Source organism: Diceros bicornis, chromosome 3, assembly GCF_020826845.1.
Source record: "Diceros bicornis minor isolate mBicDic1 chromosome 3, mDicBic1.mat.cur, whole genome shotgun sequence".
Taxonomy (NCBI): domain Eukaryota; kingdom Metazoa; phylum Chordata; class Mammalia; order Perissodactyla; family Rhinocerotidae; genus Diceros; species Diceros bicornis.
This window is the reverse complement of record NC_080742.1, coordinates 102,487,716-102,503,631: the sequence shown is the minus strand read 5'-3', so window position 1 is coordinate 102,503,631 and position 15,916 is coordinate 102,487,716. Positions and strand designations below refer to the sequence as shown.

At 49.6% G+C, this 15,916-nt stretch overlaps 1 protein-coding gene across 1 annotated transcript in view; it reads left to right on the top strand.

Annotated features, from left to right (window-relative positions):
* The window catches only part of PTPRN2 (protein tyrosine phosphatase receptor type N2), a 911,136-nt gene that overhangs the window by 405,509 nt on the left and 489,711 nt on the right, over positions 1-15,916 (top strand). Inside the window, exon 11 of the mRNA XM_058535313.1 lies at positions 4,026-4,105. Within this exon, the coding sequence (XP_058391296.1) occupies positions 4,026-4,105 (80 nt within the window). The remainder of the gene's footprint in view (positions 1-4,025; positions 4,106-15,916) is intronic.

Sequence of the window (15,916 nt, the reverse complement as noted above, 5' to 3'; positions counted from 1 at the left end):
AGCCCTATGCTCAGAAGCAACAGTGTTTATTGCAGTATAAAGACAAACGGACTTAATGTTAGCTCCAAGGATCACAGAGCAGAGGAGAGAAGATGAATCGCACGTCGACCCCCCCTTTAGAGCTGTGGGTTTATGGCGGTGCTTGTGGCCTCTGCGCGTGGTGCTTCCCCTGTGCTGGGTTGAGTCACCCCTCAGAGCATTCTTGCAAATGTTTATCAAATGAATTCTCACTTAGTTTAGGATCTGACGCTTCCTGAACGTGGGTCCACAGCGGGCTGCAGTCCCCGGTTCCAGTTGTGCTCACCGAGATGTTTATTCACGGAGCGTCTTCTTCTCCAGGGCCGGTGGTGGGAAGCTTGGGCTTCTGCATGCTTCTGGCACAGCCAGCCCTGTGCACGCAGCTGGGTGCCTGGGGCCGGCAGGACCAGGTGGTGTTTTGCGAAGGGGCTGCAGGGGTCTGAGTGGTGGGGACTCCTGCGGAGCTTTCTGGGACGAGGTCTGTGGTCTCTGCTGAGCCTCTGCACCCCTGCCCTCCCTTCCTCTTGTCTGGCACACTGCATGGCAGTGGTGTCCTCATTGGGCATTTGCTTCACACAGTGATTTGCCATGGGAAAGCCAGAGCCTCCTGGGCCAGAACATGCCTCCTCATTTTACAGTTGAGTAAACTGAGGTCTAAGAGGTTAGAAGGCTCAGCAGAGGTGACAAAACAGTGACACCAGATGTAGACTTGCAGTAGAGACCTCTGTAAAGAGACTTTCACATCATCACATGTCCACGTCAAAGCAGGTGTTGGGGAAAGAGCGTGCCCACGTTCACATTGTGAGAAGTTATGCAGCAGGTCGGATTGCTACACCTCTCTCAATCTGCTCTGTAAAATGGGGTGATTCGTCCCTTGCTGGACTCTTGTGAGCCCAGGAAATAGCATGCACCCAGCGCCTGGGCCAGTGCTGGGCAGCGCAGGGGCTCGGTGCTGCACACATGCGGGTGTATTTGGAGTCTTGTTGGTAGAGCCGACACACAGTGAGTGCTTCCCGTGCACTAGGTGCGTTCCCAGCTGTGTGTCCCTTAATGAGCAGGCGGCGACGCACGGCGTCCTGAAAGGAAGGCAGTCTTTGTGCTTGTCTGCCTCTCCTGTGGGTCCCACAGTGTGGGGGTGGCAGATGAGCCACAATCTTCTCGTGACACAGGTGTGCTGTGCCTTTGAACCCTGAGAAACCAGGAAAATCCACATGGTCTTTAGAGAAAACTTTCGGCACCTGAGGGAAGATTTAGGTAATTAGAAATGTCACAGAAACTACATATAAACCTGAAGTCCTGTTGTTAAGATCTGTTATTAGTGCTATTTTGATGGTGGATGAGTACTGCTCATGTTAATAAGGACCTTCTCTTAATTTTAGAAATAGTTGCACTCAGATGTCGTGATTCAATCACAAACGTGAATCCATCATCCACCACGTGTGTAAGGCACATGCATGCCCTCCAAGAGCACTCGGGAAGCTACGAATAATCTGTAAAATAATTAATGTGCAATTTAAGCTCTGAATGTCAGGCGCTCACTGCACTTGCTGGAAGTTAGAGAAACAGAGGATTTGCCATTGTCAAGGTGCTTATGGGGGAAGTCAGAACTGAGCGGGGCTTTGAGAGGCGAAGAGAACCTAATTCTCACAGTGAGGAGAGAAAACACAGGTGGCAGGAAAGTTGATTTGCGTGAAGGCACAAAGGCAGGAATAACCATCGCTCCAGGGGCCAGGAGAAGCCAACCTCATTCAATTGAAAGTAGTTGGGCCGGGTCACTTCAGATGGAGAGGCCTGCAGAGCTGACAGAGGATGTTAAGCTTGACAGAGAGTGCAGCTGCTACTCAGAGGGTCAGTGGTGCAGTGGTTCCTAAGGACAATTCCCTGGGTGCCACATGCAGGACATGGGGATGACTCGGCTCTGCCATGACATGAGTTCGGCTAGAACCATCACACTGGGGACTGAGAAGGGAGGATGGACACGATGGTATTTTCAAGGAGTTTCAGCAGAACCTGGTAACTGGACATTGCTTGTACAAAGAAGCCAAAGGGACTGTCCATGGGCTAGAACCTCCTTGCTGCACACAGCTGTGGACATGGTGGCAGCAGCTGATTCAAGGAGATCTCGTTGAGCTGATGCAAAGGCTTCTATGTAGAATATCCAACAACAATGGTGTTGGAATGATAGTTATGCTGCCTTACAATGGCATAGCATTTTACGTTTATAGAGGGCTTGCACAGTGGGCTAGCCGGCCAGGGAAATGAGCCAGAAACTCCCATGAGGATTAGGACCAGAAGCTGAGACCAGGGTGTCATGAGTGAAGATGATGTCTGAATCCACAAGAACTCATCAGGTTCAAAGGAAGCAGACTTGGTCTGAAATCACAAAGACCAAGAAGCAGCAGACTTGCCCCTGGATGAATGAGCACTGGGAAGGAAGGGAAGCAAGAGATTAGATGCAAAGGAGGTGGCAGATTTTTGATATGGTAATTTCATTCCCACTAGCTATGTTTCTACTATTTTGGAATATTATATGATTCAAATTATTCAGTTGATTCTCACTCTTACATACTTTCTTAACATTGTTCTTATTATTAGTGCCTTTTACATGATTTTATCGTAAACACTGAAATGGGCAATACAGCAGATAGGAGGAATAGCAGGTCGGGTAGGGCCCAGTCAGAACATGCAGGGACTTTGGATTATGCAGGTAAAGTAGGCAGCTTGGTGAGGGGTCTGCAGAGATGGAGAGTGGGTGTCATCTGTGGCTTACTAGCTGTGTTTCCCTTGAGAGGACTGTCGAAAGCCCTTGGATCCTCAGTTTAGTGATCATTAAAATGGCAGTGAGGGCATCTGATTTGCAGGAACACTGGAAGGATTAAACATAATATATGTGAGGCTCCTGCACACACGTGGTAGAGGCTTAACAAATGGCAGAAGTGGCTGTTTTGCTCTTATTATTGGTGTTATTATTGGTAGTTGAACCCACGCACATTGATAAGATTCTACAGCATGAGCAAGGAGAGCCCAGCCCCTGGACCGAGGCGAGGACAGTTGAACTTAAGAGCCTGTCCATAGGTAACGGTGGGAACCTCCAGTGACCACCAGGAAGGGCAGCTCTCCTGCCAGAGGCATCCTGACAGCTCTGGGCCCGTGGAGACCAATGCTCTGCAGAACAGTGTCTGTTCTGCAAAGACAGCATGCTCAGTGTGGGGCTGAGAATGCACCGCCTCCTCGCGGGCTGCCATGCTCATTCCTTCTCTCTATGTGACACCAGCTCTGGACTGTGTGCCTTCATTTACAGGAGGGAGAGATAAAAGAGGGAAATGGGAGGGAACAATCTTTATGAGGAGTGTCCAGGCAGATGACGGAGCTAGGAGACTGAGGAGCTAGGAGAGAAGTCCTGGTGGAGGTGACCCTGACTTCCTCCTCCCCCTTCAGATGAATCAAATTATTAAAAACATTATGTATTTTTCAAAATCATGTTCAATATAGTGTTTAAAAAGCTTTGAAAAACTTTGATAATTCCTCTCTGGCAATTCTATGCCAGTTATTTTTATACTGAATAGTTCTTAACAACTTTGATAAGGTTTTTAAATGGTTCCTGTCAGGAGAATTTTTAAAATACCAATCTCTTTCTTTTCTGCCTTTGATTCATTCTGCTCTCTTGGGAACCAAATACTAAAATCTGTTTCCATAACAATTATTCTTTTTCCTTTGCAAGAATATCTGCTTGTTATTGTTGGGTTATGGGGGTTGATTTGAGTTTTTATAAGAGCACTGTCAAGTGTGTGTATTAGAACAGTAGAGCCCATCGATGGAATTATTGGAACATGGGAACAAACAGTGATGGTGTCCAGGAAAACTGAAACCCAGCTGAGGTCACATGTGGAGCAAGCAGTGGCCTTGAGTGCATGTGTTTTATAAACATGTCAGTGTTTTCTTTGCAGCTTTCCGAGAAGCAACACCATCTGCTGAGTTCTGAATTTCTCCTCAATGATCTCTTCCAGTGTTCTGGGACCAGCAGTGACCTTCAAAGTGAGCACCAAGGTCCGAAACGTGACGACTGCAGAGGCTGTGAAGGCAGCAGGTAAGGTCGACACGATGTCGACACAAACACACACACACGTGCACACCCCAGGCGGGGGAGAGAAAGACGAGTGGTTCAGGACAACCCAGAATGATGTACAGCCTCCTCAGGACCCCCATATTCATGGGGGAGACAGCGAGAGGGTAGCAGCGTCAGGTCACATGGCCAGGGCCTCACTGTCGCTGTGAAACGTGGCCAGGCTTCAGTGGCAGACGATGACCACACGAAAAGGCTGGCGTCGCGAGAGCGCGGTCTGCAGTGACCCCCGTGTGGACAGAACACATGTGATTTTGCTCTGAGGTTTTCCGTTTTGTACCAGGCAAGAAGCACACACTGGCTTTACTTTGGTCCATCACAGACTGAGGCAGCACACGAGGGAAGTTCTGAATAGAAATGAGCGACTGGATTCCAGTGTGGTTTTTAGTCCCCAGCCCTTGTCACTCCTCCTCAGACTTGGAGACCTGTTGAGGGGTCTCCGTCATGCGATTGGTGTTTGTCCCTGAATGAGGAACACAAAGCTCAACCAGCGGGGGTCTGAAAGAACAGAATGTGGTGGTGGATACAAAGACGCATTTTCCTCAACCTCAGATTTCTGTTTTTAGCTTACTGAAAGCATTTACTTTTGTAAAATGCTTTGTACAATCTTTCTGCCTCCTAAGAAAAATATAGGAAATAGAGCAGGACCTCAGCTCGACGGTCTTCAGGGCTTCGCACGACTCAGCAGTTAGGACTCTCGTATTGTGTAGTCGTTTGTAAGAGACGTGGCTGAATGTGTGTTCACCCAGACACAGCAGAAGACAACTCTTTGTTTGAGCCAATCCTGTATGTTGCCAGATATATGAACTATTTTTAAATGAAATTTACATCTTTTTTTTTTTTCAACGCAAAATGCAGCAAAATATTCTGGTTGACTTAGAGATTTGCATATATAGTTCTCATGGATTAAGGTGTCACTGTATTGGCATCCTATTAACTTAAGGTTTCTTCATCCAGTGATAGTACACAAGGCATGAAGATGGCTGCTCTCCCCTCTTTAATGGGATAAACTATTGGTCTCATCTGTTTTGGTTGCTGCTGGATTTTACTTGTAGGATATCTTGGTGCCCTTAGTAACTCTTATTTGCTAAAAATAGTGATTTTGGGGGCCAAGTATTTTTGGTTGAAGAATTCCTTGCAAAGTTGTACTACACTCCAGAAACCTGACAGGTTTAAGCTGTGGAGAGCCCACCCCCCAACCTCCATGTCACCATCGTGTTTCGCTGTAAGACGTGTGGAGCCTGGAGGCCACTGGCAAAGTAGTAAGACGTCCTTTCTTCAGCTGAGCGGCTTAATGTGGTCCTGGCAAAAGGAAGTCAGCACATTTCATCCTAAATACTCGGCCCCAGAAAAGGAGTGGAAGTTGTGTATTAAAGGCTCCGACCCCTCGTGGTCACAGGCTCTCTCCTTCCCTCCACAGCATCCATTTTACAGTCCTAGTTCCTCAATGTAAGAGATTATTGAACATGTTTAAGACCAAATCTGTTATCAGTTTTTATGCAGAAATGCATTAACAATTGTTCCACAATTGGCAATTCATCCCGGTACTGGGAACTAATACTTTCAAAATTGGATTTGCTGGAACCTAAGGATGCTATGAATGGACTAAAGTAGAATGAAGTCTTTTTATCTTTTTGAAATCATGATCATGTACTCACTGACAATGGCCTTTCATTTATTTTATTGCTTTCTGGGAAAGTAAGATTGATTATTTAAAATCTAGTTTCTTGATCATTTTAAATGTGTTCATGTCATGTACTAAAGTGTTAGACCAAGGGGGAAATTACACTTAAAATATATATTTTAGCATCATATCAACAACTTTCTAAATACTTGAATTGGCTGAATTATACCATTCATTTATATTCACCATCATAGCTGTGTGAGCCAGAGTGTCTCCTGCTTGTTGTACGTGTGAGAAATAGGTAACAGTTTAAAAAAATTAGTTCCTTTTATATTTTGAATAATTTTATGATGTTATGAATGTGCCTGCTGCTATACAGGGAAAAGATTATGAAAAATAAGTTTGTGACCATAAGGATCTTGTAGTTGGGCAGTAGAAATACGAGTGCTGTGAGCACTAGTCCGAGTCTGCCCGCAAGCATGTTGGTGCCACAAGGAGATGCAGCATCTGGCTGAGCGCAGTGTCCACACGAGTGGGAGACTGGCTCACCTGTTAACAAGGGAGAATTGTGAACCCAAGATGAATTTTTTTTGGCTTCTGGTTTTAAAAGATGATGTGGAATCTTAGTAGTGTTGTCGCAAGCTACCTAATGGTGTTGTGGGCAGACCTGGTTAGGTTGGCTGTGGTGGTGCTGCTGCGTGTGTCACCGGCACACTGCTGTTGGAATGCTGCTGGTGTCCTGTGCTGCCCGCACGTTTAAGCTGCCTGTGTGTCCAGTGACTTGTGCATTCGGTTCCCTCAGGGGCTTAATGGCACGACACTGTCGATGTCACTTGTTCTTATTAATGAAGGGAGACACAGTCCTGGTGATGGAAGTTAAAGGGCATTTATTTTGCTAATTTTATACAAAATGATACAAAACATTGAATAGGTATACAGCTAATCCCACAATAGTCCCATCAAACGTCACGTGGTGTATATCCTGAAGGATGAATGCAGCTGGTTTTCATTATTCACAATCTCTTTGTTATGGTAGGTGGTTCTTCTCTGGGAATTCTGCTGAATTTATGAACTTGGGCATGAACATAGGGTATTAGTGAATATTAAAACTAAGTGGGTCTTGCACAAGGAGGTGCTTACTGTACTGCAAAGTATATAGAAATACCTGGTAGTTACATTTAGTCTTTGTGCCAGGTCATTGGGGCAGACCAGAAAAATCCTTTTTTCACTCTTTTTTTCCCTGGTAGTTTATTCTGAAATAGTATATTTCTAATCAGTTTTCTTCGTTTCTCCTTTCAGAGAAAATGTGGTTAATCGTCTTACAGAAAAGGTCTCTGCCTTGGCTTCCTTCCCGCTCTTAGAGCTCCCACTTCACCTTTCGGGTTTCCCAGGACTTAGTGCCGGGAGTGACTTTGTGTGCCCCACTGTGCTTCCACTCCTACCCCTGGGATCAGGCTTATTCTACAGACTTCCCCTTTCCTGGCACTGCTGAAGTTGCATTTTCAGCGCTGGGCATCTGTGGGTGGTGTGTTTGACCCACTCACTGACTGTTTAGATATGGCCTGTCCTTAGCGGTGTGGATCCCTTTCATCTTAGTGTCATCCAGCCGACTGTTGTCTAATGGAAGCCTCTAAAACTTGGCATTCAGCTGTTCTTTCTTTTGGCTTGCTAGAGAGGTTCCACGTGTTATTTCAGATAACAGGCGTCTCCTTATTGAAAGAATTTGGTGCCTTTCCGTGAAGTTCTCGTACCCAGAGTCTGGCTCCTCTCTTTTCTTGCCTTCACCTGACGAACATCTCTGTGAGGTTAGCGATCTCCTCTCTGCTGTGTTGTCTTCCAGATTTTGTGTTTTACACGTTGTGTTGTCTACACGGAGGAGGGAGAGACCTCATCTCTTGTGGCATCTCCCTTGGACGCCGGCTCGGGGCTGGACTCTGGACGCTGAGGCCTTGGCTCTCGATGTAGGAGTGCTTTTAAAACACACGTCAGCTGTGGGCCACAGAGCTAGGGACCATGGCGGCCAGACCCCACGCCTACAATGTTTGGTCCTGGAGCCCCCTGACTTACTGAGTGCCGTCCAGCCTTTTGGTGTCTGGGAAAGGGGGCAGGTGTGTTTGTTTTGAAAAGTATAGTGGAATCGCTCTGGTAAAGTGAGATGACTCCTTCTGTAATGCATCCTCAATTCTACCGTCTGAACTGTGCTCCCAAGCAAGGTCAGTGCTTCACGCTTCTAGTCTACCCTCAGGTAGGTTCTCTCCTGGGCAGAGCACCACCGCAACCCCTACGCCGCTATAAACACCTGGAGGACAGCAGCCTTGCCCAAGAGGAGTGCAGCCTGTCTGTCAGAGCAGTGGACACAGTGCCTGGGCTCAGGGGCCAGGCTTCGTCAGACAAGGCTCCACAGAGAAGCTGGCCTTGGGCAGGCTTCAGGGACTAGCATGGATCTCAGGTGGGCTGGCAGGAGAAAAAAGGTGAGCCACGTGAGGGACAGCGAAGGAGGGCCAAGGCACAGAGCCCGCATACCAGGCATGAGGAGGGATGAGGCTGGCAGGTTTGGATTCAAAATCAGATTTTGCAACAGGAAATTGTATCTTCAGTATCCACAAGAAGCACTGGGGCTTGAATTTCACCACGGCTGATGGTCACAGTGCTGCCTTCCTGTGACATACGGGGCTGAGCTCGTGGCCCACACAGCTGTGCCTGCCATAGAATCCAGAAACCAGGAGGCCACCGGGTGAGGGGGAGAAAGAGGAGCCTTCACTGCAGCACCAGCCACATGAACTCAAGTTCTCCTGTCCCATCCAGCCCCCGGTGACCCCGGGTCACACCCTGTTCTCGTGGGACGTGGCTGCTCGGACCGCGCTCTCTAGCATGGAGCTGTGTGCGCGTCACCAGCCAGCCTGTGGCCCGAAACCTGTTTGCATTCATTGCACTTTCTTTGTGATTAAGAGACTGAAGCAAATGTTAGAGGAGCAGCTGAGCCTTGGATGTGGAAAGAAAGTTATACTTTTTCAATAGAAACTAAGGAGGATGCTTTGGAAATACTCAAAAAAAGCCCACTTGCTAAAAAAATTTGTGTTCCCTTACAGGAAAATGAGACGTCTGTTACAAAGTTAAAAGTGAAAGTCCACAATGATTCTGCACTCTTCTGAGGTAGAAACTTAGAGAATCAGAGAATTTCTTAGGTATAAGGGATCTTGGTGTTGCTCTCACCCCGGGCCTGCGACACAGATGAGGACACTCAGGCCTGCGGGTGGATTTCGTGGTGTGGCTGGGCACGTGAGGTACAGTGGGGGTGGTCCTTACTGGGGCCTGGTGACCCGCCCACAGCAACAGGTGTAGACCGCCGTGTCTGACTTTTCCAGTTGAGCTGAACTGCTGCTCAGAAATCAGCATTGTTGAGGTTCTGGCGCACCAGTGGGGGTAGTGGTCGCGTTTGCCCTGCAGCTTCGGGCAGCTGCTAGGTCGAGGGGCCCGCAAAGCTTGGCTGGCCTGTGGGGTCCCAGCCGACAGGCCAGGAGGCTGAGGGGAGCCCAGCGCTCCCCTCCTCCTCTTGGGAGCGGGTGCTGATTCACCAGGTGGGCTGCTGGGCCAGCAGCACGTGGACTAAGGAAGCTGTGGAAGTGTCCACAGGCGCATGGAATATGGAACAAGGCAGTAGGGGAAGAACATCAAAGGAAGACCCGTGAGGGAGAAAAGACAAAGACGTAGAGGGAACTGGACGGAGTGTCCCAGGGATGGATGGACGTCGGAGGCTGTTCCACAAAGGGCGGTGGAGACCGCGTGTGACTGGCGATTCAGCATGTGAAGCGGAACTCTACAAGGGCAACTCTGGAAGAAAAAAAGCAGGTTGTTTTCCAGCTCTGACTGTTGTGTGTCCTGTGTTGATTATTACTTGGAAGGGAAGAGCTTTCTTTATTGAACTGAACTGACAGGTAAGTTTTGGAAGCGAAGTGCAGGAAAAAGGCCCTTGTCACTTAGACATCCTGAAGATGCTGTCATCTGCAGTAGTCCGCAGAGTGAGAATGAGGAACCGCCTCTGTGAAGGCGTCAGTGCGGTCAGAAGGGAACATTCTCACTCAGAGGGAAATCCAGCGGCGAGGCGCTCTGCCTCAAGCTTTTCGCTTTTTTGATGATGAGAAAAGAAATAACAAAGACAGAGTAACATTCCTCCTTCCTACTTAGAAGAAAGCAGAAGATGAGTAAGGAAGTTTCATCCTGGATTGATTCAGTGACCCAGCTGCAGAATGCACACTGGGTAGAAAGATGCGGTTCTTGCTATTGAAAAAAAGAATGAATCTACTAACAGAACACACTGTCATTTGGGGATATTTCACTTTTTGGAGAGGTCAACGCAAGAAGTTCACATGACAGCATCTGGGTGTGCATCGCTTCATATTTGTGTGATGACAAAGTTTGCTTCTGTTTGAGAACACATTAAAGATCTGTTTGTGAACACATCTGTCTCCTCTCATGCTCAGTCCTCAGGACAGTATCTGTGTGCTTCTTTTTTATGCCCCCGCCACTGCTGCAACCCCGTGTGGATGGGCAGGCTTGCTTCAGGGCAGAGACTGGGCAGCCTTCAAGGAAGGGGCCTGCCTTTCCTGCTGAGATCCAGGGCTGGTTGACTCAGAGTTGGAATATAATCCAGAGTCAAGTGTGCATTCATGCTCTGCACAAGTATCTATGGGCATCTCTCTTCTAGATGCTTCTGTCAGCATCAGACTATGTCAACGACAGGAATCAGATACTGATGCAAAACCATCCTGCAAGGATGTGATCAGAAGCGAGGCCACCACAGTCGGGACTGGAGTGGAGGCAGGAGTGGAGTCCGGGAGCTCAGGGGACCCAGGAGGGTGACCAGGCTGACACCGGGGTCCTGGGGAGCTATCAGGAGAGGGCCTGGGAAGTGGGCATACAGGGGTGGAAATGGCAATGTGCCTTGCTCGAGCTTAGCTCTGTGCAGAACTGGGGAGTCAAAAGGTGCAGACTTACCTCCAAGAAATTCACTTTGAGGGTTTCTGAGTTCTGTTGTCTCTGAGGATGGGTGGCTTCTGGTGGGTCTGCTTTGTAGTTGGAGGCCAGTTCCCCAATTACTGAATCATTCAGCCAATACGTACCGGGAGTCTGCCACATGCCAGGCCCTGTCCTGGTGGCAGGGGTGCTGGGGTGAACGAAACAGAGACTCAGCCCTAGTGAAGATATGGCCTCATGGAGAAGATGAAGAGTAAGGAAATAGGGCCATCCCAGTGGCGTAGTGGTTGGGTTCGTGTGTTCCACTTTGGCGGCCTGGGGTTCGCCAGTTCAGATCCTGGGTGCAGACCTACTCACTACTCATCAAGCAATGCTGAGGTCGCATCCCATATAGAAGAGCTACAACTGTACAACTATGATACACAACTATGTATCGGGGCTTTGGGGAGAACAAAAGAAAAAGAGGAAGATTGGCAACAGATGTTAGTGCAGGGCCAATCTTCCTCAAAAAAAAAAAAGAATGAGGAAATAAATATGTATTGTAATGTGATATGGTATGGTATAACATACTGCAATGTAATGCAGTATAGTATAATGGGATGGGATGGGACAGGATGTAACGTACTATGGGATAGCAAGCATTGTGTAACAGAATGTTGTGTAATGTAATGTAACATAGTACAGTATAATTTAGCATAGTGTAATATAATAGTATCATGTATAAATAGCATAATATAGTACAGTATAGTGTAATATGCCATCAGGATATGTTTAGTGTTCTGAAGAGGGGCAAGGCAGGACGTGGGAGCTGAGTGGGTTGGGACGGGGGATCTGTTTTAGACATGTGAGTCATTGCTGTGAAGTAATTTCGTTTGTCATAGTGGCAAGGTTATCTGTGTAGAAATGTGTGAACACCATTCAGGGGGAGATGAGGGATGGTGGGTAGACTAAATACCAGGAAGCACTCTAGTTTCATATGTTCATTTCTGTACTAAAGGAGCCTGTGCGTTAAGGGAGGAACGCCTTCTCACTTGCAGATGGGTGAGTGGATGCCAGTCCCATTTGCTCCAGGCAGCATCTGGCCTCCTTCTGACTGCGCCTGAGTTCTTGTTGCATAGTCATGTTCACAGTGACTTGGGAATCAGTCCAAAAGGGGAGAGAGGGCATCCCTGGGGCTGAGGGCTAGTGTGACCTCAGGCTCCCCCCTGCTCAGGAGAGCCCCTCTGAGCATCCACTGTGCACATGGTCAGCTGTCAACCTGTGGCGTACAGGGACCACGCCCAGAGCGTACCCAGTCGGCCAGGATTTGGAAGAGTGTGGATAAATATCCATAGAAATACAGCTAAGACTTTTAAGTACTAAAACTTTTAAAACCCACTTCTGAACAGAAAGAAGCAAGAGTTGTTTAAAATGCATATACAGTTCTCTGGAGGTGTTCCTGGCATGGCTGAAGGCGTTTATGGCAGAAGGACCTGCTGGAAACACCAGTTACTCTCACCGTCAACTCTCTGTGCTCTCGGGTCCCTGGAGGAGAGGGACATGCCGAGGGACACGTTCTGCCAGACACTTGTTGTTCTTGGTCTGCTTTCTGTGGATCCTCAGCTGGCCCATGCTCACCACCTTCTGCCATGAGTAGACGGGAATCTAGAGGCCCACTGCCTCTCCACTTGCTGCTTCTAGAAGGGCCTGGACCACCACGGTGCCAGGTGAGCTCTGACAGCTCTGACAGCCTTTAAACAATATGTCAGCTGGAGCAATCACTGTGTTGGATTATAGCCTGTGCCTTCTTAGCTGTCCCCTTTAGGCATTCTTGTATGGCACTGCCTGACACACAGTGCTAAATAAGTTATGCCAAATCAGTCACTGGTCTTCATGCCATGTGTGGAAAGTTGTCTAATTTTAGCAAGCAGGCTCTGCGTGGGCTGCAGGGGTCTCCTGTGGGACCCAGTGCTTGAATTTAGTGCTCTGTCCCATTATGTGGACCCTTCATGCAGGGCAAAGTAGGGCAGACCCCGGAGTCAGAGAGAAGTCGACTCCAGTGCAGGAGTGTGGGGTCCTGGGGTCAGAGTCCCTGGGCTCAGATGCATGCTCCATCAGCTCCCAGCTATGAGGATTTGAGAAGTGACTTAACTTTCAGTTCCCTTGTCAGTGAGATAGGGGAACAGCACCGACTTTATCGGGTTGTTGTCAGGATTAAATGAGAGCATAAGACACTGGGCAGTGGCCTAGCGTGCTGAAGGCTCTCGACACACGTCATTTCTGCTGCTGGGGTTTTCCCACCGCAGATGTCAGAGCTTTGGGGTCCTCATCTGTGACATGGGGATACCGACACCCAGTGGGCGGGGTGTTGGTGAGGCTGACATTTGATTGTGGATGGTCGTACCAGCCGCGTGAAGGAACGCTCCGTTGAGAGCCTGCTGATCTTGCACAGGTGACTCGTGTGTGCTTTGTGTAGCCAGGGCTCCTCCAGGAGGACTTATGAGTCCCCCTCTCCTTCCTTCCAGAGGGTAATCTTCCTGTTTTGTGTTTGTGTAATTTGTTAGCTTTTGCCCTGACAAGACTGATTTTGGAATGGAAGGGCAGGTACCTGTAAAGAAGAAATGGGCCTGAAGAGCAGGGTTCCACTGGACTGTGGGATTGCTTCACACTTTCCAGAAAGCAAACATGTAATTTATTGTGTGTGACGCATCTGTCCCTTCGTATGTGAAGAATACTCACTCAGCAAGTATTTCCACTCGCACCCTGCACGTGCCCGGGGCTGTAGACAAAGCACATGCGTGGATCAGAATCCTGCCTTTGGATAGCTGGCATCGGAGCAGGAAGAGACCTGTGCAGACAGGGTGGTGTGTGGGGTGGTGAGAGTCCTGTGGGGATGATCGCCTGGGAAGGAGGCCTCAGGGCGAGTGTGGTCAGGGAAGCCCCGAGGGAGGTGAGGGAGGGTATGGGACCATCTGGGGCACAGGCACTCAGTGGAGGGGTTGGAAAGTGGAGGCTCTGATGGGGGGTGCCTGGTCCGCTTGGGGCAGCGAGAAGGTGGGGGCTGTAGAGTGGTGACTGTGGCGGGGTGGGGGAGCTTGGAGCCTCTCCCCCGATAGAGTAGGCTGCGGAGCCTTTGCACCATGTGCCCGGCCTGCTCATGCCCCTCATGCTTCCAACTCGTGCGGTGAGCACAGTGCCCCCCAGCCTGTGGGGCTGGCTGGAAGTACAGTGGGGTTGATGTGGTGGACCGCCCTCAGCAGTGACGGGTGAGAATTGGAGGGCACTCGCCCCAAACTCCCTGCCCCCCTCGGGTGGCTCTGTGGTGGCCTACACAGTCTCCTGAGCTCCCGGCAAGGTTGGTCCTGTTCCCTTGCCCATGACCGGATCAGTAAAGCCCCACAGTGCCCCTGTGTTGCTTCCCTTTGCTTCCTGCCTCTCTTGTCCTCATAGACCCACAGTTCATGACAGTGAGGAGGCAGAGACTGCATCCTGGAGGAGAGAGAGACTGAAGCTTTGTTTTCCTTTCTCCAGTGGGAAGCACTGAGGAATTTAAGGGGGCATGTTGGGATCAGATTTGCACTTTAATTCTGATACATTTGCATTTCTACAAGTTCCTGGCTTCAGCTTGAGGAATGTACGGTGGGGATGGCTAAGAGGGGAGCCAAGGAAATGGGGTAAAGGCCTTTGGGTGGTCCAGAGAGGAAAAGGGTGGCGTGGGTGGGGGGATGGTGACTTGGAGGGGGACGGTGACTTGGACGGGGAGATGGTGACATGGATGGGGGATGGTGACATGAATGGTGGGATGGTGACTTGGATGGGGGACAGTGACATGGATAGGGGATGGTGACTCAGATGAGGGGATGGTGACTTGGATGGAGAGATGGGAACATGGATGAGGGGACAGTGACTCGGATGGGGGGACGGTGACATGGGTGGGTGATGGTGATTTGGATGGGGGGACAATGGTGTAGACAAGGGGACAGTGGCAGTGGGGTTGGTGAGGATCTGATGGGAGGGGATTCTGGAGGCACACCTCCTGGCCCTGGTGTTGGATGACAGATGGGTGAGTGTGTGGGAGGAATCGAGGATGACGGTCAAGTGGATGGAGGGGCGTTTGCTTGCTGAAGCAGGAAGCACTCAAGATGGCGCATTAAAAGGAAATGGTAGGCGTGGGTTAGCTGGAGTGTTCTGGGGGCCCGTGGGCTCTCAGAGGAGGTGTGGGGTGTGCAGTGATGTGGAAAGAGAGCAGCTGGGCAGCCCTGGGCTGATTTTGTGTCTGAGGCATCTGCCGCAGGGGGAGAGCAGAGTTTGTGATCAAATGGGCCTTGGTGGGAATCTACTGCAGCCCCCCTAGCCCTATAACCTATGACCCAGGCCTCTGACCTTAGACAGTTCCCTCCTGGTGAAGCCCCAGTTGGTTTGTTTGTAAGTGGAATGGAAGTGTTGGTCTGCAGGCCTGTCAAGTGTTGGGTGAGGTAAAATTCAGGACAGGACTGGGCATGCTGTGGACACCCAGGGAATGGACGTTGTCCTGGCAGTTGTTACTGTTGGGATCTAGTCGCCAGTTTTTCTGAGTGGGTCTCTTGTCTACCACATGGGTTCCTCGCCTCCACCGTCCATGCCTGTGGCCCCATTGGGTCAGCGGCAGATCTGAGAATGCTGGGCCAGTTCCGCAGTCAGGGCACAGCTGGTGCCCTGTTGGTGACCACAACACCCACTCTGGGAGGTGAACTGCGTATGTGGGGAGCTCACATGGGAATGTGTCCAGTGATGATGGGGCTCTGGCCCTCGAGGTAACACTCAGAAGACGCTGCTGGCTGTGCACTTTGCTCTTCTGCTTAATGTGAGCTTGGAAACGCCCGACCTTGCAAGGCACGAGGGGACCGTAACTGTTCCCACCATCACCACAATTCTTTGTCTACACACGAATGATATTTCTACTCTCTCTCATCATCTTGGCATAAAAATGTTAGCTCCTTTGTGCCTAAATAGAAGGTGGCTCATTTTGATTATAGGGCTGTGGGCTACAGCGCAGCTTTTAAAGACATTGCTTCAAGACAGGCACCTGAGGGAGGAGACAAGCCACGGGACCAGCCACCTCAGCAGTGTGCAAGGAGGGGGCGTGCCCTGGCAGCCAGCATCTCTTCCAGCACAATTTCCATTAGCTGAAGCCCTGCCACCCACGCTGCACAGCAGGC